We start from the raw sequence: 25732 nt of genomic DNA, 5'->3' as shown, positions 1-25732 counted from the left end.
GTAGGGGTGACACAGTAGCACAGCAGTTAGCTTAACGCTTTACAGCACCAGTAATCTGGGTTCAATCCCTGCTGCTGTCTGTAAGGCAGTTGTTACCACGTGGGTTTCTTCCCACATTCTAAAGATGTACGGGTTAGGGTTAGTAAGTTGTGGACATGCTTTGTTGGCGCCAAAAGCATGGCGACTGTAGTGTTCTCGCTCGGCGTGTAAGATAACGCTGAACTAAACGCCGAGGTAAACTGTTGTTAATGAAGACAGGGTCGCAGTAAGATTAACCGTTTACTGTTCACTCTTCCACGTTAACGTATGGTGAAAACTGTTGATAATACAAGATTTGTACAGCATTTGTTTCCTTCTTGATATTACATGTACATCGTAAATACTTGCAAAAGTAAAACTACAACAACTACATTACATTAAAGTGCAGCATACAGTCAGAATCTACCTACGCCATTGACTGCTTTAAATACACTTCAACACAAACTATCCGCAACTCTTTAACTAACGAAAGCATAATCCTTATCGACCGTCGTTACTTTTAACAGGATCAGCGTTAACATTTTAATTCAACATATCGATTATCTCATGACTTACGGCGTTCCCTCACTATGTTTCTAGTGCATAGAAAGACAACCTTTCTTGTGCTGGACTTGCACATGTGTGGCCCCCTCCTTCCCGTTTCTCCAAACCAGTATTTTCTCACAGGACGCGGTGAAACCGGATGTGACGTCATCACATGCCGCGATATATCACAGACAACGAATTTACTTTAAACAATCCTAACTTTAACTAAAATGCTAACAAACAAATTACTAAGGCGAAAATATTATAAACTAAATAACTGCCATAAAGGCAACACACTCCCCGCTTGACCTTCGTAAGGTCACAATGAACATAATACAAAACTTCAGTCTCTAAATCAGTCCTTAATAGAATGACTTCTGTAACTGGCCTTTGGTAAATTTTCACATCGCCTTGGTCGGTAGTTTTCAACTCAACCCTCCTGACATTCCCTACTAGGGAATGTAGCAGTGATTTTGGCCATTGGCCAGCAGTTGCGGGCGATTTGCTTGTCCCTGAGCAGGACTAAATCTCCCACTTGAAGATTCCTGCAGGGTTCTGTCCACTTTTGTCTGTGTTGCAAAAAAGGTAGATATTGCTGTCTCCAACGAGACCAGAACCGATTTGCCAGAGCCTGGACCTATCTCCATTGCTTTAAGTACAAATCCTTATCAGAGAAGTTCCCTGGTGGAGGGGGAGCTCCTGCCTTCTGTGTAAGGAACATCGATGGCGAGAGTATGAAGGGGTTTTCTGGGTCGCAAGACACGGGTAGAAGTGGTCGTGCATTTATAATGGCTGTGACCTCTGCCATTAGTGTGCACAGTACCTCGTGGGTCAATCGGGTGCGTTGCTGCATCTCAGTTTTCCTTTTCAGGGTTTTTTGCAAGGGCGTGAACCGCTTGACTGCCTGCTCTTTGTTGTTTGGCAAGCACTGGCGTGGATCTCTGAAAGGCAGTGGGGCGACCCCATTATTTGCTTCATCTCTGAAGACCTTGGTGTCCATTATTTTTAAGAAAATGGCAACTTGAGGTGATTGAGCAAGTTTATTATCATTCTCAGTTTGAGCGAAGACTGACTGACCCAGCGACTCGTCAGTTACTTTACGTTTGTTAAAGCCTTGTGCTTCCTTAAGACACGTGACACTTGTGCGGGGTTGAAAAATTGACTGGCAGCCACTCTCTAGCACATTGGTCTTGAGTGTGCTAACCGTCGGTTTGTGTACATTGCCAGGGCACACCTCTCCTATCACCACCCAGCCCAGATCCAGACGTTGCGCAAAGGGGGCATCGTGTGGTTCATTGACCTGCTGCCTAACTTTGTGCACATGGGGAACATCTCTTCCTAATAGCAGGAGTATTTCTGCTTTTGGATCCAGTTCTGGGATGTGTTTGGCGATGTGGTGGAGATGTGGCTGGTGTAGCACTGCGCTTGGCGTCAGGATCTCAGTGCGGTTATTCGAAATTTCATTGCACTCTAAGAGCGGAGGGAGACAGATGACGACTTCACCATCCAGAGACTCGAGCTGGAAGCCTTCTGCCTTCCTTCCATGAGTTTCCACGTTGCCTGAGCAAGTTCTAAGGTAGTATGGGAACTGCTCACTCTCAATGTTGAACAAGTTAAAGAACTCTGGACCGACTAGTGAGCGATTGCTCTGATCGTCCAGAATTACATAAGCTTTGATGGCCTTGTCTTTAGCTCCCTTAGGGTACACCTTAGTGAGGCAGATCTTTGAACAAGAATGGCTTGACTGAGCTTGACCGCAAACTTCTGTACAGCTCGAGCTGACAACAGTTGTCCTGGAGTGAGCCTCTCCCTCCCCGCCGTCCTGTTGTGGGGGTGAAGGAGCGTTGTCGGTTTGCAGTAACGGGCCGGGATGCATGGCCCCATCGTGATTAGTGCTATTACATTCCGGACACTTCATGGCAATCGTACACTCTGTAGCAAAGTGAGAGGTGGAGGAACAGCATTTAAAACATATTCTTTTCTCCTTGAGAAGGGCCATCCTCTCTTCAAGGGGTTTTTTCCTAAACGTTCTGCATTTTCTGAGGGGGTGGGGTTTGTTATGCAATGGACAATTCTTGCTAGGGTCATGGTTAGTTGTAAAGACTTCAGTCTTAAGCACTGAGACAGGTTTATTAATGTTGAAATAATTCGAAGAGGATTTATCTGGCTTGGTGTAAATTGTGCTGTTTCCTGGACCCATGAGGCCAGGGTCGTTTCACTTCTTCGCCTCCTTGCACACAAACCTAGTGAAATACTCAAAGGGAGGAAATCGACCATTGTGGTCTTCTTTGTACTCTGAGGCAACAGACACCCATCTGTCCTGCAGCCCAAATGGAAGTTTGTCCACGATTTGTCTAATTCCGGATGGAGTATCTAGGTATACTAGACCAGTTGAGTAGCCATCTTCTTTGGCGCCTTGAATCTCCATGAGTAAATCTCCGAGCTCCCTTAACTTAATGTGGTCCTTGGCTGACACCTTAGGAAAATTTTCCAGACGTCGGTATAGTGCCGCTTCAATAATTTTGGGGGCCGCATAGCCCTCCCGAAGTCTCTCCCATGCTTTGCTTAAGGCTAGCTCAGGGTTGTTGATGTACACGGAACGTATGCGTCTCACCTGTTCGCATGATTCTTTCCCCAGCCATTTCACCATAAGATCCAACTCTTGGGTTGCTCTGAGCTGGATTCCGTCGATAGCGTTGGTGAATGTGGAGTACATGCACAGTCATTTTCAGGTTTATCGTCGAACTGGTATAGTCCTGAAGTGACAAGATCTCGTCATGCTAAATACTGTGCCAGGGGTTCAATTGCAAGTGGCATGCGGGCTGGGGGAATATGTCGGCGGATATATGACCGAGGGCGTACATCTGTTATGGAATTTGCCATTCTGAATTCGGTCTTTGCCTCTCTTCCCAAATCTGGTAAGTTTGGTGTCGAGAAGTACTTGTCATGACCCCTTTCATTCTTGAGTTCATCGCGGAGTTGCAAGGGTAAATTGTCTTCCTTGGATGGATGTGATGCAATCAGGCCTCTCCTGAGGCTCCTCATGACGTGGGGCGTTATCGTATAAGTATGGAGAGGAAGAACGAATCTTCCAGTCCATTTGAGATTGGACATAGTCGCTCGTGCATTCCAATCTGGTCTTTTCTGAAGTAGATTTTACGTCAACCAGATCATGCATTCCTTCAGCAGCTTCTATTAACTCTGCTTCCACCCTGGCAGCTTCTTCTTCTTGTTCCAGCGTCAGCATTTCTAACTCTGCCACTATCCTTGCCCTTTCCAACTGGTTTTGGGCTTCTCTGGCAGCCTTTTCCATTTCTCTGGCAGCTGCTTCCTTCCGGTTTTTGGCTTCTCTGGCAGCTTCTTCCATTTGGTTTTCGGCTTCTCTGGCAGCCGCTTCCATTTTCAATTTTGCTTCTCGTTTGGCGTAGCGCACTCGCACCTTGGCGGATTCTGCTTTAGCTCTTGCGTGGGCGGCCTTACTTGATGATGCCCTACTGCCCCTGTCGCTGGGTGGCAACGACTTGATGCTGGATCGAGTTGTCATTGCAGCACTTGAAACACCTGATAATGCTGTACGGGTTAGGGTTAGTAAGTTGTGGACATGCTTTGTTGGCGCCTGAAGCATGGCGACAATTACGGACTGACCCCAGAGGTATAAGGCACCTCTTCCCTCCACTAGCCTGCAGATGACCCTTGAGCACTGGCTTATTCTCCCACCCCCGATCAGAGTCACATGAAACCATGAGAGCAGATGGCAGTTAGTAGCTGGTGGATATCACAAGACCTGGTTTTGTGACTACTGACACCAGGCAATCTTGTAAAGACACTGTCCAGAAGAAGGCAAAGGCAAGCCACTTCTGTAAAAATTTTGCCATGTGGAACCATGATCACCTATGCCATAAAATACAGCACGTAATGATGAAGAACTTAATATAAAGGAGGTCTGGCAAAGATAGCTTATGGGTGTATCTACTCGCAGCAAGATGACATTTGCACAGTAGCAAAACATTTAACAAGGCAATAACTTTTGTAATTTCTTCTCAATATTTCCCATTGTGTAGATGTCAACTTACTGCAAGTAGATCGAAGTTAGTTCTCTCTTATAAATGGGGGTGGGGGGGGGGGCGGAGGTTATGCTCCGGTGTTCAAACTTTGCACATATTTCAACTGTGTGTAGTTCTGGTCACCAAGCAATAGGAAGCATATAACAACACTAAGGAGGGTGTGGAGGAGAATTGCTGGGATGTTGTTTGGGAAGCAGAGTTCCAGTTATGAGGAGAGAGAGGAGAGGCTGGGTTCATTTCCCAAAATGGAGCGAAGGAGGTAGTCAGGAACATACATATACAATTGAGGACTATAGATCGGGTAGACGGCGCAGAACTTCTCCCCACATTGGAGGAAGATGAGACTGGAGGACATAAAATTAGGCTAAGAGGTAAGAGATTTAAAGGGAACCATTTTCATCCTGAGAGTGGCCTGTACCTGGAATGCACTCCATGAGGGAGTGATGGAAGCAGAGGTGTTTACAGTGTTTAGGTAGGGCCAGGGCAAGCATTTCAGTCGCCTTGGCATAGAAGGCTATTGACGGAGTGCTGATTAATACACATGGATTCCCAGAGGTGTACATGGATCTGATGGGCCAAATGGCCTGTTTCCAAAATGGCTTTGTGACTGATTATTATTTTGACTGATTTCTTAGGTTCCTCATACACCATTTAGGAGCCACACTATAACAATTTTGCAAATAGCTAGTTTCTCTTGAAGCTTTTACAGTATTTATTTTGAGAGGGGTTACACCACATAGACAATTTCTTTCTCTTCCAGGCGAGGAGTCGGAAAGCAGCAAAAGGGAAGGAGGGGATGGTGACAATAACAATCGGAATCGGCTATCTGTGCGAGATCGACGGAAAGCCAGGAAAGAACGCCGGTTTACTGGCAAAACAGATTCCACAGAAGAGGTGAGCAGGGTTTGTGTGTACCAGGGAGGAGTAACTCTAAAGAGGTAATTGGAGAGCGCGCTGAATTATGGAGCATTCTTAGCTGGGCAACACTGGTTTGGGAGACCAAGTTTGCTTGTGTACAACGGTTGGAAGCTACTTCCAAAACATTTGCTTTCTACTTACCTGTAACTCTTGATTCTGAATTGTTGTGGGTATTTAAATTATAGCCCTCTGTGCAGTGGAAGAAACCAGAAGAGGTTGTCATTCCCAGGGCTAGTAGGTTTATATGAGCTGTTTATAGGCAATTAATCTGCTCTACCATTCTAGTTGCCCCCACACTTCCTTCTATTACTCCCCGTCACTGCATACTTTAAACCAGCTTTTTATAATTTTGTTTACTTTGTAAATACATGCTGATATTTATTCACATTTTATCCCACATCCATACTTTAACCTCCAACTTTTTAATATAATTATTTATTCTTAGTAATAATTGAATATTATTTGTTGCATGTCGCGCTCTGACCAACACATCGCAGCAAATCTCCAAAACACATGAATGTATATGACAAATAAGATTGGTCCTTGATCCTTCAAAAATGTTCAGCACTTGTTTATCTTGCCTGTATTCAACCTGTTCTCTGATGGTAAATCCTAACTTCACTGTCCATATCCTTCCATTTTCCTCACATTCATGTGCCTAGCTATGAACACCTCTATCAGAGCTGCCTCCACCACCAACCCAGGCACTCCACTGCAGCCACCCACCACTCTCTGCATTTTAAATGAAAATCTTGCACTTTTCTGATGTACTTATCCCCTCTCACCTTAAACGCATGCCCACTCTTCCACAAGTCTCCTCCCTCATCTAAATTCCAGCAGAAAACAAGCCTCCTCTGTACAAACTAGGGTATTATGTAGGTAAACCTTCTCTGAAGTATCTCCAATGCATTACCATTCTTCCTTGACAAAGGAGACCAGTGGTGGTACTCCAGGTGTGATCTCGCGGAGTGACTCTGTAACCAAAGCATTAATGCCCTAATAGTCTGTTTGTTTCCTCTAGCAATAACCAGTGACACTCTGATATCTTTCCTAATTATGTTCTGCACTTGCCTGCTGGTCTGTAGCAAATTATTTGCTGGCACAACACAGTCTAGCATTTGGTTTTTTTGTATCATACCACAATGGGAAGTTTTGCATTGGCCACATTGGTCTCCACTTGCCAGTTCTCTGTCCACCAACTCATCTATCTCCTTCTTGTATCTTCCCAGATTGCCTTTTGACTTGTTAACAGTTACAACAATCACGCACAGTTGAAGTGCTATGATCCCTTCAATTCTATAAACTGGTAAAGATGTAGGCCAATTAGGGAAAGACCCTTCTAGAGAATCTTAAAGTCGCACAGCACAGACACTAGCTCTTCAGCCCACTAGTCCATGCCAACTAAGATGCCAATCTTAGCTTGTCCTATTTGGCTGCCCATGGCCAATATCCTTGGACCTTACCGGTCCAACTGCCTTTTAAATGTTACTATATGTGCCTCAACCACTTCCTCAGGGAGATCATTCCATACCACCCTCTGTGTATTGTTTTAAAAAAGGGTTTCTGTTCAAGTTTCTATCAAATCTTTCCCTTCTCATTTTAAACCAGTGTCCCCTCGTTCTAGATTCCCCAACCCTGGAAGTACGCACAGGACGTACCGTAGTGGTTAGTTGTGCCAACCAGTGATTGGGGTTCATTTCCCGCTGCTGTCTGAAGGCATTTGTGCATGCACCCATGACTGCATGGGTTTCCTTGCACAGTCCAAAGATCTGCGGGTTAGGATTAGCAAGTTGTTGGCATGCTATGTTGGTGGCAGAAGTGTGGCGACACTTGTAGACTGCTTACAACACATCCTTGGACTGTGTTAGTTGTTGATGCAAATGATGTATTTCACTGTATGTTTCAATGTATATGTGAGAAATCGAGCTAATTTTATCTTACATAAAATTTATGCCCCTCATGATCTTATACAAATATATAAGGTCACCCTTCAGTCTCCTGCTTTAAGAGGAGAAAAAAAGTACCGTGTGTGTGTGTGTGTGTGTGTGTATATCCTCCCTACCAGCTAGGCAATCTTATACCTCCACCTATACGTTGCCTCCTACATCAGCTCTTATTTGCACCAGCGTCCTTTGTTTTAGCACCTTGTTCAGTAGCAGTTCTTTGGTGATCGTAATCGTCTCCAGTTCCTGCAAACATAGATCTATTTTATGTTGGCCTGCGACTTCTTGCCTAGTTGCAGAGACAGTGGTAAGTTGTGGTATTGAAATGCAAGGAAATGGCCTGTCCTACAGATACTTTACTGTCTTGCATCTGCCTTTTATCTGATTGCAAGAGTAACACATATAAAATGCTGGAGGAACTCAGTAGGTCAAGCAGCATCTATGGAAAGGAACAAATGCTCTCACTTCCCACCTTCTCACCTACTTTCCCCGTCACCTGGTTTTACCTATCACCTTCTAGCTTATACTCCTTCCCCTCCACCCATCTTATTCTGACTTCTTCACTCAGCTCAAAAATATGTCTATTTATTCCCCTCCATAGATGCTGCCTGACCTGCTGAGTTCTTCTAAGTTTTTGTTAATCTGGGTTTCCACCTTCTGCAGAATCTCTCATGTATCCAATTGCAAGATTAGTCTTGGTCACCTGTTGGCATTAAACTAAAGAATCATTTCACCACCAGAAAAAGGCTGTCATTTAATTCTCCCCACAAAACCTATCTGATTACTAGAGCAAGTTTCTGTTGTAATGCTTCTTGTCCGTGCCTTTAGTTTAAGGAGTGTTTGTTTCTGTCATTCTCAGTGCATGAATGTCGCTAGGTTTTTCACAAACCTTTCAAGGCAGAGCTGCTTTCAAAAGTTTATAGTTTCATTTTATTCAATGTACACAACTCTGAAATTCTTCAATTCTCTGAGTAGCCATGAAACCAAGAAAGAAAAAAAAAGCCACAAGATCATCAACCCCCAAATCCCGCCCCCCATTTTAAAAAAAACAAAAACAGAAACAGAATAGGCATATCAACCCCCAAATCCCACCTCCCCATTAAAAAAACAACAAATGTGACAGGCATCTCAACCCCCAAATCCCCCCCCCCATTAAAAACACTACAAACAGAAGTGGAACAGGCTTATCAACCCCCAAATCCCACCTCCCCATTAAAAACACAACAAACAGAAATAGAACAGGCATCTCAACCCCCAAATCCCTTCTCCCACACAAAACTGATCAGGCACATCGACCCCCAAATTCCTCTTCCCACACACAAAAAAATGAACAAAACTGATCAGGCCCCTCCTGGGCAAGATTCCTGAAATTTCATGATCCAACATGTCCAAACCATTGGAAGCCATGATATCTGCGTGAATACTTTGTTTTTCAGCAATGACTTGTTCTCATATAGTAGATGAAAGGGCTGTCGTGTATGGTTGGGGCTAAAGTTAGAACTGAGGAGGTTTGGTTTAATGTACAAGATTCTTAGTATTGCTTTTGTAGAGTGGGCTGAGAGCATTTACCTGACTGGGTAGTAGTCTGTTTTCTTTGGTGAAAAGAGGTTTGTCCTCTTTCTTAATGTAATATAATTTACATTGATGTTTTTTTCCTGAGGGACAAATTCAGTTCACTTGTGTTGTCACCTCTTAAACACGAGAGACTGCAGATGCTGAAATCCAGAATGCTGGGGGATCTTGGCTAGCTAGGCATAATTGATGGAGGAGAATAAACAGTCGAAGTTTCAGCCCGAAACCCTTCATTAAAACTTAACACTACTTTAGTTGTTTGCAAATGACATTTGATTCTCTTTTTAAAAATTGGATTGAATGGCAGGGTTTGGCAAATCCCTGCTTGTCAAGGTTATTTCCTACAGTAAGTTCTTTGATACATCATAGCTGTATAATATTGTCAGCTCTTTCTGGATAGCTTTCATATAATGTTTTCTGTAAGAATAATGGATGAATGAGAGAACTTGTATCATTTGCTGTTAAGACTGCTTATTCCTTTAGCTTTTATCTTCCATTCATTGGTATTTACAACTTGATGTGATGTAAATTGAACCTGATTAACACACACAAAATGCTGGAGGACTCAGCACATCAGGCAGCATCTATTAAAATTAATAAACAATTGACATTTTGGGTCAAGACCCTTATTAGGACTGGAAAGGAAGGGTGAAGATGCCATTTTGTGTGTGTTGCTCTGGATTTCCAACATCTGCAGAATCTCTTCTGACTTAATCTTGATTGCTGCCTCACCAATTGCATCATTACAAATGTGGTAAGGTTTGGGCCCATTAATCACATTGTCATTTTCTTAAAGAACATAGAACAATACAGCACAGTATAGACCCTTCGGACCACAATGTTGTGCCAACCTTTTAACATGCTCTAAGGTCAATCTAACCCTCCCTCCTACATAGCCCTCCATTTTTCTTCCATTCATGTGTCTATGCAAGAGTTTTATTGAATATCTGTAATGTATTTGCCTCTACCACCACCCCTGGCTGGGCATTCTATGCGCTCACCAATCTCTGTGAACAGAACTTAACTCTAACGTTCCCTACCCTCGTGCTTTCCTCCAATCACCCCTCTTATTAGCTATTTCCACCCTGGAAAAAGTCTCTGGCTGTCCACTTGATCTATACCTCTTAACATCTTGTACATCTCTGTCAAGTTACCTCTCACCCTCCGCTCCAAAGAGAAAAGCCCTAGCTCACTCAAGCTGTGCTCATAGACGTGCTTTCTCATCCAGGCAGCATGCTGGTAAATCTCAGCACCCTCTCTAAAGCTTCCACATCCTTCCTATAATGAGGCGATCAGAACAGAACACAATATTCCAAGTGCGGTTGAACCACGGTTTTACAGAGCTGGAACATTACCTCGTGACTCTTGAACCCAACCCCCAGACTATTGCAAGTTAATTTCCTGTTGTTATACATGTCTACTGCTTTCTGAGAGTGTTGCTTGTATGGCTTTTGCTCTATTAAACAATATATTTTTTTAAATGAGCAAAATGTTTCCCTGTGCTAAGTGAGCCCAATATTATCATCACTCATTGTGTAGAAACACAAGAGAGCAGACTGTTGGGTTTGTCTATTTAATATGATGTTTTCTGTGTTGCTGTGTTTCAGGAAGACAGCACAGAACAGATGAACAGTATGGATACTTCAGCAGACAGGCAAGACTATTTAACTCATTGACAGAACAGATTGAAATGATTCGCACAGCCTAATAGATTTTATCTGTGCTGGACAACAAATTAAGCAATCTGTTCCAATTAAATGCTTAAAGTTGATCAGTTTCCCTGATTTCCAGCTTCAGTCATGTCTGTTTAACCCCTGGCCCTGTAGCAACAAACAGCTGTTTGTCCTGTCCTGCATTGTTCCTCCTCTTTGAAACTCTCTGTAGTTACCCTAACTATTCTTTGATAGTCATTTGTTGCAAAGGTTGAACCTGTACAGATCAGATCCAGTCTGTTTTTATCACTGATCTAAATCTACAGTTCCTTTGGATTTCATGGCAGTGGTGAAGGTGTGGTTTAAACAGCTTCATGCTCTTTATTTATTTTGACCATAAGACCAAAACACATAGGAGCAGAATTAGGCCATTTGATTGATTTCATTATGGTTGATCCATTTCCCTTTCAATACCATTCTCCTACCTTCTCCCTGTAACCTTTCACACCACGACTAATCAAGAACCTACCAACCTTTGCCCTAAGTACACCCAATGACCTGGCCTCCACCGCCACCTGGGGCAATGAGTTCTACAGATTTCCCACCCTCTGGCTAAAGAAATTCCTCCTCATCTCCATTCTAAATGGACAAATCCCTTATTCTGGGGCTGTGCCCTCGCCTAGACTCATCCACTATAGTAAACATCCTCTCCACATCCATTCTATCTAGGTCTTTTAACATTTAATGGGTTTCAAAGAGATCTCCTCCCCCCCCCCACACCCATTTTTCGAAATTCCAGCAAGTAAAGGCTATCATCAATAGCTCCTCATACGATAAACCTTTCATCCCCGGAATCATTCTCATAAACCTCCTCTGAACCCTCTCCAATGTCACCACATCTTTTCTTAAATAAAAGGCCCAAAACTGCTCACAGTACTCCCAAGTGAGGCCTCATCAGTACCTTATGAGCTTTCAGCACTTCATCCTTGCTTTTATATTCTAGTCCTCTCAAGATGAATGCTAACATTGCATCTGCCTTCCTCACCACCGACTCAACCTGCAAATTAACTACGAGGACTTCCAAGACCCTTTGAACCTCGGATTTTTGAATTTTCTCCCCATTTAGAAAATATGCTTTTATTCCTTCTCCCAAAGTGCATGACTGCCCCGACACTGTATTCCATTTCTTTTAGAGATAAAATGCGAATAGTCCCTTGCATCCAACGAGCCACACCACCCAGAAACACACCTATTTAACCCTAGCCCAGTTGAACTCCGAACTCCGATGGCCTGAGCTGTAACAGCGTCACGCTAATCACGATGCTACCTACACAGTCCCATGCTGTGCTAGGGTTAGCAAAATCCAAATAACGTGGAGATTGGGATAAAATAAAGCGCGAATTTATAGAGCTAAATTCTTAGCACATGTTGGTCAGAATCCATCCCAGGGAATTTACACTGTAAGTCACGCATATGAGCCCAACTGGAGCATGGCGAGTATTTCTGGATACTATCCTTTACAAGTGATGGAAGGGGCAAAAGAGAATTGCTGAAATGGGCACTACTTGAACACCTTCACTCAGGGTGGGCAAGAGTGGGATGAGCTGCCAGCTGAAGTGGTGGATACGGGTTCGGTTGTAATGTTTGTAAGACAAGCTTGGATAGGTATGTGGATAGGAGGGATATGGAGGGATAATGTCCAGGTGCAGATCGATGGGCTAGGCAAAAAAACAGGTTGTCATGGACTAAATGGCCAGTTTCTGTGCTGTAGTGCTCTATGATTATACAATTGATGAGAGTCTCGTGTTACTGCACCTTGGAGAGATAAGAGTTAGAGTTTCTGACAGAGAATTGGATACAGGCAAAGAGGGGAATCTCTCAAGGCAATGGTGAAAGGGAGCAAGTGGTTCTGAAGAACCACAGGTTGTCCCTATGTGTTATCGTACCATTATCTCTTTCTTTAATCTGTTGGATCCAATTTGCAATAATGACATAAACACATGGAGATTCTGCAGATGCTGTAAATCTTGAGCAGCGCACACAAAGTACTGCCAGGTTGAAGTCACGCTCAGGTTGGAGGAGTAATACCTCATATCCCGTCTGGCTAGCCTCTAAACTGAAGGTATCAACATTGATTTCTCCAGCTTCTAGCAATTTCTCCCCCTCTCCCCCTTCTCCCTTTTACCATTCCCCATTCTGCCCCCCCCTCGCCTGCCCATTGCCTCACTCTGATGCCCCTTCTGCTTCCCTTTCTCCCATTGTCCACTCTTCCTTCTTCATTGCTTTCCGTTTCCACCTATCACCTCCCAGCTTCTTACTTCATCCCTCACCCTTCATCTTCCCCCTCATCTGGTCTCACCAGTCACTTGCCAGCTTGTACTCCTTGCCTACCCACCTTCTTATTCCAATGAAATACAGTAGGAGGATTAATTTCTTTCCAATTCAAGAAAATAGATCTTCTAGCCATTAATGTAAGAAATGCAATCATTTGACAAGCAGAAGAGGATAGATGGAGTGAGTCCATCATTAGTAAACCAAAAATTGCAGTAATAGGATGAGGTTGTAAATCAATGTTCACTACCGTAGAAATAATATCAAAAATGTCTTCCCAATATTTTTTTCAAAAGCGGACATGACCAGAACATATGAGTTAAAGACCCTATCTCAGAATGACACCTGTCACAAATAGGATTTATAGAGGAATAAAAATGAGCCAATTTATCCTTGGACATATGAGCCCTGTGCACAAACTTAAACTGTGTTAATGAATATTTAGCACATATAGATGATGTATTAACTAATTGAAGAATTTTATCCCAATTCTCAATAGGGGGATAGTAAGGTTAAGTTCTCTTTCCTAATCATTTTTAATCTTATAGAAGGGCTCTGAACATATCTTCATAATTATATTATAAAGTTTTGATATTAGCCCTTTCTGAGAAGAATTTAGTTCAAACAAATTCTCCAAAATACCTGAAGACACAAAATTTGGAAAAGTAGGAAGTACAGTATTTAAGAAATTCCTAATCTGTAAATATCTAAAAAAATGTAATCTAGGCAAATTATATTTATTAGATAATTGTTCAAAAGACATAAAACAATTATCCAAAAATAAATCGGAAAATCGTAGTAATCCTTTAGTCTTCCAAGCTGAATAAGCTTGGTCTATAATAGAAGGATAAAAAAAGCAATTGGATACAATAGGAATATTTAAAACAAACTGAGTCAACCCAAAAAATTTCCGAAATTGAAACCATATACGTAAAGTATGTTTAACTATCGGATTGTCAATTCATTTCGGCAATTTAGAAAGAGCAAAGGGAAGAGAAGTCCCTAAAATAGAACCCAATGAAAATCCTTGTACAGATTTAATTTCCAGGTTCACCTAATGAGGGCTAAAAGATAAATCCCAATCCTTTAACCAACATATCAAATATCGGGTATTAACTGCCCAATAATAAAATCTAATATTAGGCAATGCCAAACCACCTTCCTTGCCTTCTGTAAATATTTTTTTACCTAATCTAGGATTTTTATTCTGCCGTATATATGAGGAAATTTTTGAATCAACATTAGCAAAAAAAGATTTCGGAATAAAAATTGGTAGCGCTTGAAATATATATAAAAACTTGGGTAAAATGACCATCTTAATATCATTAATCCAACCTATCAGAGATAAAGATACTGGTGACCATTTAGTAAACAAACATTTAATCTGATCGATTAGGGGTAAAAAATTAACCTTAAAAAAGTCCTTATAGTTTTTTGAGATTTTAATCCCTAATAACATAAAAGAGTCATTAACTAATTTAAAAGGTAAATTTCCATAAATTGGAACCTGTCTATTTAAAGGAAACAATTCACTCTTATTAAGATTTAATTTATACCCAGAAAAATTACTAAATTGAGCCAACAATGATATAACTCCAGGAATGGATTTCTCAGGATCAGAAATAAATAATAATAAATCATCTGCATATAATGATAGCTTATGTATATCCGTCCCACGATTAATGCCAAAAATGTTCTGTGATTCTCTGATAGCAATTGCCAAGGGTTCTAAAGCAATATCAAATAATAATGGACTAAGAGGACAGCCTTGTCTAGTACCCCGAAATAAATGAAAAAAGGGAGATCTTTGATTGTTAGTAAGCACCGAGGCTACTGGAGTATGATGTATCAGTTTAATCCAGGAAATGAAATGTCAGACTTAAATTAAACTTCTCAAGCACAGTAAATAAGTATGGCCATTCAACTCTATCAAATGCTTTCTCTGCATCTAATGAAATGACACATTCTGAAGTGCTATGTGAAGGAGTATAAACAATATTCAATAATCTCTTAACATTGAAAAAAGAATAGTGATTTTTAATAAAACCAGTTTGATCTTCCGAAATAATTTGGGGTAATACCTTCTCCAGCCTGGATGCCAGTAACTTGGAAAAGATCTTGAAATCTACATTAAATAAAGATATTGTTCTATAGGATGCACAGTCAGTAGGGTCTTTATCTTTCTTCAATATTAAAGAAATGGAAGCTGTATAAGAAGATTGTGGCAGATTACCCAATCTAATTGCTTCTTCAAAAACCCTGCATAACCAAGGAGAAAGAGTAGCGGAAAAACATTTTAAAAATTCTACTGTGTACCCATCTGGACCTGGTGCTTTCCCAGAATTCACAGAGGAAATAACCCCTTTAATTTCTGCATCCGTAATAAGAGTTTCTAATATTGAAAGATCATCTGATGATAATTTTGGAAAATTAAATTTCCCAAGAAAATCACACATGGTATTATAATCATGAGGGAATTCAGAATGATACAGGGAAGTATAAAAATCTTGAAATGATTTGTTTATCTCATCATGGTTAACTGTCAATTCACCATTCTGCTGACGAGTCTTAGTAATTTGACGTTTAACCAAAGCATTCTTCAATTGACTAACAGTTTACCCGATTTATCACTATGTATATAAAAATCAGATCTGGTTTTCATTAATTGATTTTCAATTGAAGATGTAAGTAATAAACTATGTTCCATTTGAAGTTCAACCCTTTGTTTGTAAAGCTCCTTACTAGGAGTAGTCAAATATTTCTTGTCAATCTCTTTAATTTTATCAACCAATAAAAGAGTTTCCTTCTTAATGCATTTTCTCAGACCAACGGAGTAGGAGATAATCTGTCCATGCATATATGCTTTAAAGGTGTCCCAAAGTGTTCCGCAAGTAATATCATCCGTGAAATTAGTTGAAAAGAAGAAATCAATCTGTTCCTTCATAAATTTAATAAAATCCAGATCTTGCAGTAAGGTAGAATCAAATCGCCATTGTCTAGTACTAGAAGCTGTATCCGTAAATTTAATAGAAAGTTTTAATGGAGCATGGTCAGAGATGGCTATTATATCATAATTACAACCAATTACCGATGGAATAAAACAAGGGTCAATTTTAAAAAATCAATTCTCGAGTAGGAATGATAAACGTGAGAAAAATGAAAACTCTTTGGCCTTAGAATGCCGAAATCTCCAAATATCAAAAATTCCATTATCAGTCAAAAAAGTTAATATAAGTGGCCGACTTATTAGGTAAAGTCTGAGTAGATATAGATTTGTCCAACAAAGGATTTAAATACCAATTAAAATCACCACCCATTATTAACTTATATTCATTTAGATTAGGTAGAGAAGTAAATAAGGACTTTAAAAAATCAGGATAACCCACATTTGGAGCATAAACATTAACCATAGCAACCTTTTTGTTAAAAAGTAAGCCAGTAATTAACAAAAATCTACCATTCGGATCCGAAAAGATACCGTGCTGGACAAATGCAATAGAGGAGTCAATAAAAATTGAAACTCCCTTTACTTTAGCATTCGAATTCGAATGGTACTGTTGACCCCTCCAAAACCTAAAAAAGCGATAATTGTCCTCTTTCCACACATGAGTTTCTTGTACAAAAATAATATGTGCATTGAGTCTTCAGAATACTTTGAAAATCTTTTTCCATTTAATCAGATGGTTTAAACCATTAGTATTCCAAGAGACAAAATTAATGGTCTGAGCCATATTTCTGAAATCAACCCTTTGGTATATAAAGGGTTAACCAAATTATGAACTCATGCACCTGGAAGAGGAAGAAAAAATAAGAGGTGGACCCGGAAGTGACGACATTGCAGACATTTTAGTAGTTTAAAATCAGCCCAAATGAAGAAACTTAAAAAAAACATGTAAAGAACACAAAATTAAGAAAAACACCCCCCACCCCCCCCACCCAAGAAGAGAAAAGAACTCCCCAGCCAGGAAAAGGCTGGGAAAAAGGAGAGATGAAACTAAATCTACCCCCATATCAGCAGAAGGCAACTCCGTATATAAAGGATAAAAAAGATCCACCCAAACTCTAAAGAAATAATAATCACTATACTAAAACCAAACTTCTTAATATAATTGGTAGTAAAAAAACCAAAAAGAATATAATCACTAGTAACTTATAAATCGGGTTAAAACCCAAACAAGTCAAAAAAAAAGTTAAACTGTGATAAGAAATGCATTATATGAAGAAGACGAGAGAAAACAAAATGGCGGAATTAAAAAAAAAGCCAAAAATATTTTAGAGAAGAAACCGCCATCTTAGTAAAAAAAAAATCACCTTCGAAGGATTAATAAAAATGACCAAAGCTAAAGTACAGTGATTGAAGTAAGTAAAATAAAAAGATTAGTACATCAAAAAAAAACTTTAACTAGAGTATAATATATAGAGTAAACCTACACCAATAGCCAGAAACAAAATCTGGTTTCGGAAACAAAAACCATCTTGCAATGATCAAAATCACTCATTTATTAGAGATGAGAATCCTTAGCAGTAGGGAAGTTCTCATTCAGAAAGCTTCTCGCTTCAGCTGTATAAAAGAAAACACGCCGAGATGCATTGGGAGGCGAGATTCTGAGCTTCGCAGGGTATAAGAGCGCAGGTTTTATATTTTTCTCATAACATTCGGACATCAGAGGTTTAAAAAGAAGCCTTGCCTTCATTACTTCTGGACTAAAATCTTCCACTAATCGAAAATTGAATTCTTGAAATTTGACCATCCCTACACGCCAAGCCACATAAATAAGTTGCTCTTTACCATGCACATAATGAAATCGGACAATTACAACCGGTGGTTTAGCTGAAGCACTTGGTGAACGGCGCATAATTCTGTGAGCACGATCAAGTAACGGAGGACTGTCTGGGAATACAGAAGGGAACGCATCCTTTAAAAGTTGAGCAAAATACTTCAAGGGGTCCCCTTGTTCAATACCTTCCGGGACACCGAGTATGCGTAAGTTCTGTCTTCTGGACCGATTCTCAAAGTTGACACTCTTGGCTTTAAGTGTTTCCACCTGTTTAATCGTCAAAAGTAATTTCTGCTCCAGTTTTTCAATGATCAAGTCTCGCTTCCGAGCATCCTCTTGCAAAGTTGCGATTAGAATTTGCTGCTGGTTAACTACTGAATCCGTCTTATCCATATAATCTTGAAAAGCCTTTATATCTTGTTTGAAAATTTGTCGTTCTTCAAATTTTTCATTTAAAACCTCCAATAACATTTCATAAGTCAATTCAGTGCGCTTAGGATCGGTCTTTTTCTTCTTTCCGTTCCCGTTAGGATCTTTCCCAGGGTCTCGCCCTTTAGATCTAAGAGCCATTTCTGTATTCATTTCTTCAAAATTCACAATAAACTCTTAAAGATAAGTCCAAGAAAGTAGCAAGAATCTTTTGGTGTAGGTAAAAGTAAGTTAAGTAAGGGTGATCATAGGTTAAAAAAAGTAAAGGTTATGGAGCGAATCTGAAACAATGCTCACTCCATGAGCGTCTCCTGCTGACCCTGATGTTCTAAATCTTAGATATATGTTTGATCCTGCTATAAATAGTAGGTTAGACCTTATTTCTGGTGACAACCGATGGAAACTAAAGTAACTAAACTAATCCTCTTGGTTGATTAGTTCAAGTCTGGCCGACCAAATGAGTGATTGGACTCGGGACAGAATTGGAACTTCCACCCATCACAGTGCAGGCGGAGTGACAGACAGTAATGGTGACTTCAGGAAGGTAATAATGGGCAAAGGGTTTGGATCATTGTTATTGTCTGTGTGTGAATATGTTATATTGAGCATTTCAGTCTGGGTGAACATTGATTGTACAATTGCCAAAGGTGATTAGTGCAATCACAATCTGAATGGGTAACTTTAATCAAAGTATGTACAATATATGTTACCATAAACTACCTTCTTGCAGACATTTACAAGAAAATAAAAGATTACAATAGACTTCATGAAGAATTATACAAAAATAATTTCAATTTTTAAATACAATTAAGAGAAGATAGTTGAAGCGATGTATAACATTGATGCTCATTGCAGTCCTGTACAGTGTTCACATAGAGTGAAATTCACAGAATTTGATCATTAACAGTGGAAAGTGGTGCTTACTTTAGAATTGTCTCAGTGTTTGTCAAAAGAAATGAATGTTGAAGGTTCAACAAATGGTGCTACGAAGTAAGAACAGTATCACTGTAAAATAAATCGTGTTGACATTGGGGAAGCAGAGTTTCTGATTTGGGCATGGATGGACATCTATACAAGCTTTAATTATGGGACCAAGTGGCTTCACTGCAGACTGCTGACACCCAGTTCAAAGTATGGTGACTGTGACCAAGGGGATTCAAACTAAGCTAACCACTTACTTTAAAAACAATGCAATCAACCTCAGAATGATTATGGTAAAAGTGTTGGTTTAACTGTGTTGAAAGTCTGCCCAATGGGTCAGAAGATCAAAGGTTCAAGCCCACCATTCAAGATGCGAGTGTATATCCTTAGTTGGCCCTCCATTGTAATTATGAGAGAGATTGATCTCTCTTTTAGCACATCATTAGGTGGATGTTAAAGATCTCATGAAGTGCTGGAAAAACTGGAGTGCAGATCAGGCAGCAACTACGGAGAGGAATAAACAATTGACGTTTTGGGCCGAGACCCTTCATCAGGACTGGAAAGGAAAGGGACAGAAGCCAGAATAAGAAGGTGGGCGTGGGGAAGTACAACAAGCTGATGGGTGAGACTGGGTAAGGGAGAATGTGGGTGGATGGGTGAGAGGGGGAATGAAGTGAGAAGCTGGGAGTGACAGATGGAAAAGGTAAAGGGCTGAAAAAAGACAAATCTGATAGGAGATGACAGTGGGCCATGGAAGAACGGAAGGGAGGAGGGGAACCAGAGAGAGGTGATGGATGGGTGAGGAGAAAAGGGGTGAGAGGGGAACCAATATAGGGAATAAAAAAGAGAGACTGGGAAGTGAGAAAAATTAACAGAAGTTAGGTCGTTTGGCTGTGTTTCAAGATTCAAAGTACATTTATTATCAAAGTATGTATACTTAGGTTACGTCCACCCTAGACCAGATAATTTTGAAAACGCCAGTTTCGCGTAAAAACCAAGTGTTTTTGAAAATACCTCCGTCCACATTAAAACGGGTATTTGGGTGAATCTCCTACTGGGCACGCACAGGACACATCTACAGAAAACAAGCAACATATTTGGTGTCGAATCTCACTGTGAAAGTGCGCGTTTGTGCAGTTACAGACTAGAAAAACTTAAAAGGAAATTGCCAAACAACGGACAGCTGTTGGCTCTTGCGCAGGAAGACTTAAAACTAAAAAAAACAAATACTGGAGCTTATGGAGGCAACTGCCAGGGAGCTCACGGACAGTATGACTGGGCTGACGACGAACATTGAAAAACTCTTAACTCTGTTGCATTAATAAAGCACCTTGTTAAATGTATAAAACATGTCTGCATCAGTGTTATCTTGTATTTCCATACAACGTTACATTAGGCTGTTACACATCTATTGTCAGAGAAGTACTTGCGTAAATAGGGAAACCACCTTCATACGAGCAAGGATAGAAAACAGGGCAAAGTGAGTATACTTATTTATTCAGTAAGTTATGGGTCAAAGTATTTGGTGAGTACATTTCTAATTCTTCTAGCTTCAGTCTTGTTGCCACCTGTTCTGAAATTGTTAGGTTGTGTGGGGGGGGGGGGGGGGGGTTGCGTTCAAGAAAACAATGAAATGCCGCGCTGCCGCCACCATCTGTTCTGGCACGTCATTACAGCGTTTTTAGAAATCTCCAGCTACCCCATCCACACTACTCTGCCCAATCACCGTTTTCAAATTTACACACTCTGGAGGGCGTTTTAGAAAAGCTGCATTTTCGGGGGAGGAAAACACCGTTTCAGTGTGGAAAAGAAAAGAAAAGGCTTCTGTTATGGATTTATCTGGTCTAGTATGGACGTAGTCTTAGAGGCAACTACAAAACAAGAAACCCAAAAGAGCCCATTTTAAAAAATCAATAACACACAATGCACAGAGAGGGGAATGAAACCACAAGTCATGCAAACAATAAAAGCGAGCAACAGTATTCAGAAGGAAGGTGAGTCCATAGGCACAAAGCCCGGAGCAGGCCCAAAGCCTCAACCTCAGTTCATCACACAGCAGAGCAAAACATCACAGAGCTCGCAGACAAGAAGCCCAGGGCAGGAGATTGACAGGAGTGATTCTTCATTTCAAAATGGTTGCTTTCAGAAAAAAGTGGTTGGTGTTCGGGAGTTTCTGAGTGACAGTGGCTATTGCATTAGCACATTGAAAGTTGGTATATTTTGTGAGGAGCTTTGAGATACTTCTTTGAAGTAATGCGGAGATAACATGCTGTGGGCGTGCGAAGAACTCACACTGTTCTTTTGTTCATTCAGATGTATGAGATGGTCTTGGCAGAGAATGTGAAACTCAAGGAGCAGTTACGAGATGCACAGTATTACCTCTCACAGGCTAATCATGAGTTGGAGAGGGTAATGAAGGTAAGAAATCAAGTCTGCTCTTAACTAAGTTGGAAGTTAATTTGTTTGCAAGCCTTGCAGCTGTTACTGTCATCGTCCCTGTATCTGGTGCACACATTATTAACTGCCTGTTTTCTGTTCTTTGATCATAAACCTCAACACATTATAACGACTTTAGTGGCCAACTGATGAGTGTTCACTTTTGATCTTCCTCAGGTTTTTGCACAGAGGGGGCCATTCAAGCCTTGGCAAACTTTCTACAAGAGCAACTCACTCATTCCATCCCTGGCCCCTTCCTTTTAGGCTTGCAGCAGTTTCCTGTTGAATGCCGCACAGCACATCTGCAGGCGCCGCTTTCTGGGTTCCAACCACGCGTGGCTTATTAATTCCCTTCCCCTTTACACCTGTGACCTCTAGTTCTCAGCTTCTCCACTGACATGAAGAGCCTCCCATGATGTGCTCTATCCAAGCGCCGTGTCATTTTATGTATTTCTATTGGTTCTCCCCCTCAGCCACTGTAAAGAAAACAGAGCCCTTCTGATCAGTCCTTGCAACTGTCATCCCTGGAACTGTTGACTTAAATCCTTTCTAGACTTTAATGCCTTCACATCCTCCTTGTTATAGGTAACCAGAACTGAATTCAGTGCTCCAGCTGACACTAGGCCAGTGTATTTCCTCAGGTTTTGCCTGACTTCCCTTTTAAACTTCATTAGTATTTTGGTTCCTTGAGGTGTTCTTTTGTTTCGTGGATACCTGCAAAGAGTAAGAATTTCAGGCCATATACTGTATGCATTCTCTGATATTAAAGGGAAACTTTGAACCATTGGTAAAGCTCAAAATGCACGTGTCCAATTAATATGTGTCTTAATTGCAAAGTTGTGGACACAACTCAACACATCACAGAATTCAACCTGCCCTCCGTGGACCCACTACCTCTCGTTGCCTAGACAAAGCAGCCAGCATAATCAACGACTCCACCCACCCCGGACAACCTCTGTTCTCCCCCTTCCCATTGGAAGATACGGAAGCCCGAACGCATGCACCACCAGGCTCACGAACAGCTTCTGTCCCACTGTTATATGACTATCGAGCAGTCCCCTCGTACAGTAAGATTGACTGTTGACCTCATAGTCTACTTCTTAATAACTTTGTTCCTTGTTGTCTGTCTGCAGTGCACTTTCTCTGTAACACTCTACTCCGCATTATGTTGTTGTTTTCCCTTGTATGTTGACATGATCTATATGGATAGCATGTTTCTAAGTTTTTCCACAGTATCTCAGTGCGTGTGAAATAATATCCAATTTAATTTAACCACTTTTATCATCTTATCACTTTAAACAACTTGTGCGCCCGTGTTCCCAGAGCCTCCTGCTCCTGCAGTCCCTTTAGAACAATATCTTTCATTTCCTCTCCACATTCCTTTTAGTAAAGTGTACCATCTCGCATTTCTCCACATTATCTTTCGCAGTGTGTTTGCCTGTTCTGCCAGTCCGTTTATATCCTCTTACAATTTACTACCATGCCTTTTGCAGAAAGGATAACTAGCCCAGTAATCAGCCTGACCTCCTCATGCTTCCCTGCATTCCTAGTCGGTGGCTGGGGATCTTTAATTGCTGTGAGCAGATACTGCAGCAGGCATTTACTGTCACTATAATGCTGGTTTTTGTTTACCATCTCTGTATTCTGTAATCTCACTGGACTTGATAGAGGTGTACAAGATGATGAGAGGCACAGATCAAGTAAACAACCAGAGACTTTGTACTTGGGCAGACATTTGAGGGGAAATAATTTTAATGTGATTGGAAGAAAGTACAGGGAGGGTGCTAGAAGTAGGTTTTGTTACACAGAGGTGGGTACGTGGAACATACTGCCAGTGGTGGTAGTAGAGGCAGATACATTAGGGGTATTTAACAGACACTTAAATAAACACACAGATGAAGGAAAAGCAGAGAGTTACACGGAAAAGAAGGTTTGGATTGATCTTTGAGTAGGATAAAAGGTTAGCACATTGTGTGCTGAAAAGCCTGAACTCTTCTATGTTCTCGGCACTTGGCTTCTTAAAAGGTTGCGAGACAGGATGAGAGTTGTTGTTGAGTGCTGTATTGGGAGTACAGCATTGAAGGACTTGCTGACCTTCATGAGATGTTGCTTGGGTTCAAGGTCCTCAGTACCTGTGGGAGACGCGAGTCCACAGTCCACAATGCCTGTGGGAAATGCTAATCCACAGTGAAACGCCAGTCTGCAGAGAAACGTTAGTCTGCAGTGAGACACTGGTCCACAGTGCCCACAGTGAGACACTAGTCCACAGTCCGCAGTGAGACGCTGGTCCATAGTCCGCAGTGAGACGCTAGTCCACTGTGCTGTTGCACCTTTTGAAAAACAGTGTTACCTCAACACTAATATCTTAACATCCCACAGCAAACCCCTCTGTGACATGGTCTACCACTGCTGCTTATGGAAACTTCATGCCAAACAGTCAGTGATGATGCCACCATTGTAATAATGGGTCTATTAAATGACTCACTGTACACTTTGAGATGTGATGAGTTGTATACAACACTTCGTTATTTTTAACTGGTGCTTACGTTTTACCCACTTTCAGAGACAGGAGCAGCGTGGAGATCAGCCTGCACAATTAGAGCTGGAGAGATTTGTAAGTTCGCAATCTCAGCTTTTCCTGGTTTTGGGGTGGCAGTTTGTCTTGTCAACAAAATTAGAACTAAACTGTCCTTGAAAGCACAGACGCTAACATCAAGCTGCCTATAAACATGCAATTCCAGAAATTGTTCACTCCTTCAAATAAAATATTTACAAAGTGAGCATATAGACTCAATGCCCAACTCCTCCCTCTGATTCCCCTCCTCCTTCCCTTTCCCTGATGGTCCTCTGTCCACTCCTATCAGATTCCTTCTTCTACAACCTTTTAGCTCTTCCACATCACCTCCCAACTTCTCACTTGATCCTCCTTCCCCGTCCACCCACTTTCCCCCTCACTTGGTTTCACCTATCACCTGCCTGCTTGTACCCCTTGCCCTCTGCTCCCACCCAACTATTTATTCTTTTCCCTTTGTTTCCAGTCCTGATGAAGGTTCTCAGCCTGAAACATCGACCCTTCATTCCTCTCCATATTGGTCTGCATTTCCAGAATCTCTCGTGTTTATCAGTGCATTTTAGTTGTTACTGTAGATGGTGGTTGTTGTGTAGGATAGGCATGTGAACAGTGATTACTATTTCCCCTTCACTGGTAAAACTTCCATCGATGTTCTCTTTCAGATCATTGGCTGCATGCTAGTAAATGAGATTCAGTTGGATTTGTCCTTGGTTAGCATGAGCATGATAGGTTGAAGGGCCTGGTTGGTACTGTATAGTTCCTTGTATTTGGTTGCATTTTTGGAAGATTTTGGGTGTTGAATAAAATATGGCAGAAAGAAATGCAATGATGCTCTTCAGAAGAGCAAGTACCTGCCTAGTAGTTCAAATGACCAACCTCTGTGCAATCTTATTCTATAAAGTGTAGGGATTGGGATGATAATTTACATTACAACTGTCATTTTTTATATGGTTTGCCAGTGGGGATAATATTGATCAGTGTCTGTTTCTTTATAAAACAGGAACGAAGGGCATTTGAAAGAAAGACAGCTGAACTGGAAGAGAGGCTACAGGTAATTGAGAAAGTTGAAGACAACAGCATCACCATCGTGGTTGTTGTGGGTGTACGTTACAGGAAGTTCTGGGTAATACTCTGTTAACAAAGTCCCTCAGTGCTGAGGGTATTGAGGAGTGAAGAATAAATTCCAGCCTTGCCAGTGACTTCCATATCACATGAATACAGGATTTATTTTAGAAAGTAAATTTGAAGTCGGTAAGTTGTCGCCCTGTTTCCTTTTCAATTGAGGAAACAGGTAATCGGTGAGATTGCACTAGAGACACCGTGTCCAGTTTTGATCACCACATTAGAGGGAAAATGTGATTAAAATTTAAAAAATTGTAGGAAAGGTTTATTATTTAGAGATACAACATTGTAACAGACACTTCCGGCCCAGTTGCACCCATGTGACCTTTCAACCTAAAAACACCACTATCTTTAGATACGTCCTTCTATGCTGAGGCTGTGCCCTCTGGTCCCAGACTCCCCCACTATAGACTTTGGAATGTGGGAGGAA

At 41.2% G+C, this 25732-nt stretch overlaps 1 protein-coding gene across 4 annotated transcripts in view; it reads left to right on the top strand.

Annotated features, from left to right (window-relative positions):
- The window catches only part of LOC132383147 (protein phosphatase 1 regulatory subunit 12A-like), a 96578-nt gene that overhangs the window by 60612 nt on the left and 10234 nt on the right, over positions 1–25732 (top strand). For all 4 annotated transcript variants that reach the window (XM_059953993.1, XM_059953990.1, XM_059953994.1 and 1 more), the window contains 6 exons: positions 5389–5522; positions 10669–10715; positions 18690–18795; positions 21486–21590; positions 24172–24222; positions 25181–25231. In XM_059953993.1, the coding sequence (XP_059809976.1) occupies positions 5389–5522; positions 10669–10715; positions 18690–18795; positions 21486–21590; positions 24172–24222; positions 25181–25231 (494 nt within the window). The remainder of the gene's footprint in view (positions 1–5388; positions 5523–10668; positions 10716–18689; positions 18796–21485; positions 21591–24171; positions 24223–25180; positions 25232–25732) is intronic.

This window comes from Hypanus sabinus, chromosome 29 (genome assembly GCF_030144855.1).
Source record: "Hypanus sabinus isolate sHypSab1 chromosome 29, sHypSab1.hap1, whole genome shotgun sequence".
Taxonomy (NCBI): Eukaryota; Metazoa; Chordata; class Chondrichthyes; order Myliobatiformes; family Dasyatidae; genus Hypanus; species Hypanus sabinus.
Note: the sequence above shows the minus strand (reverse complement) of the source record. Positions and strands in the feature narration are given on the sequence as shown.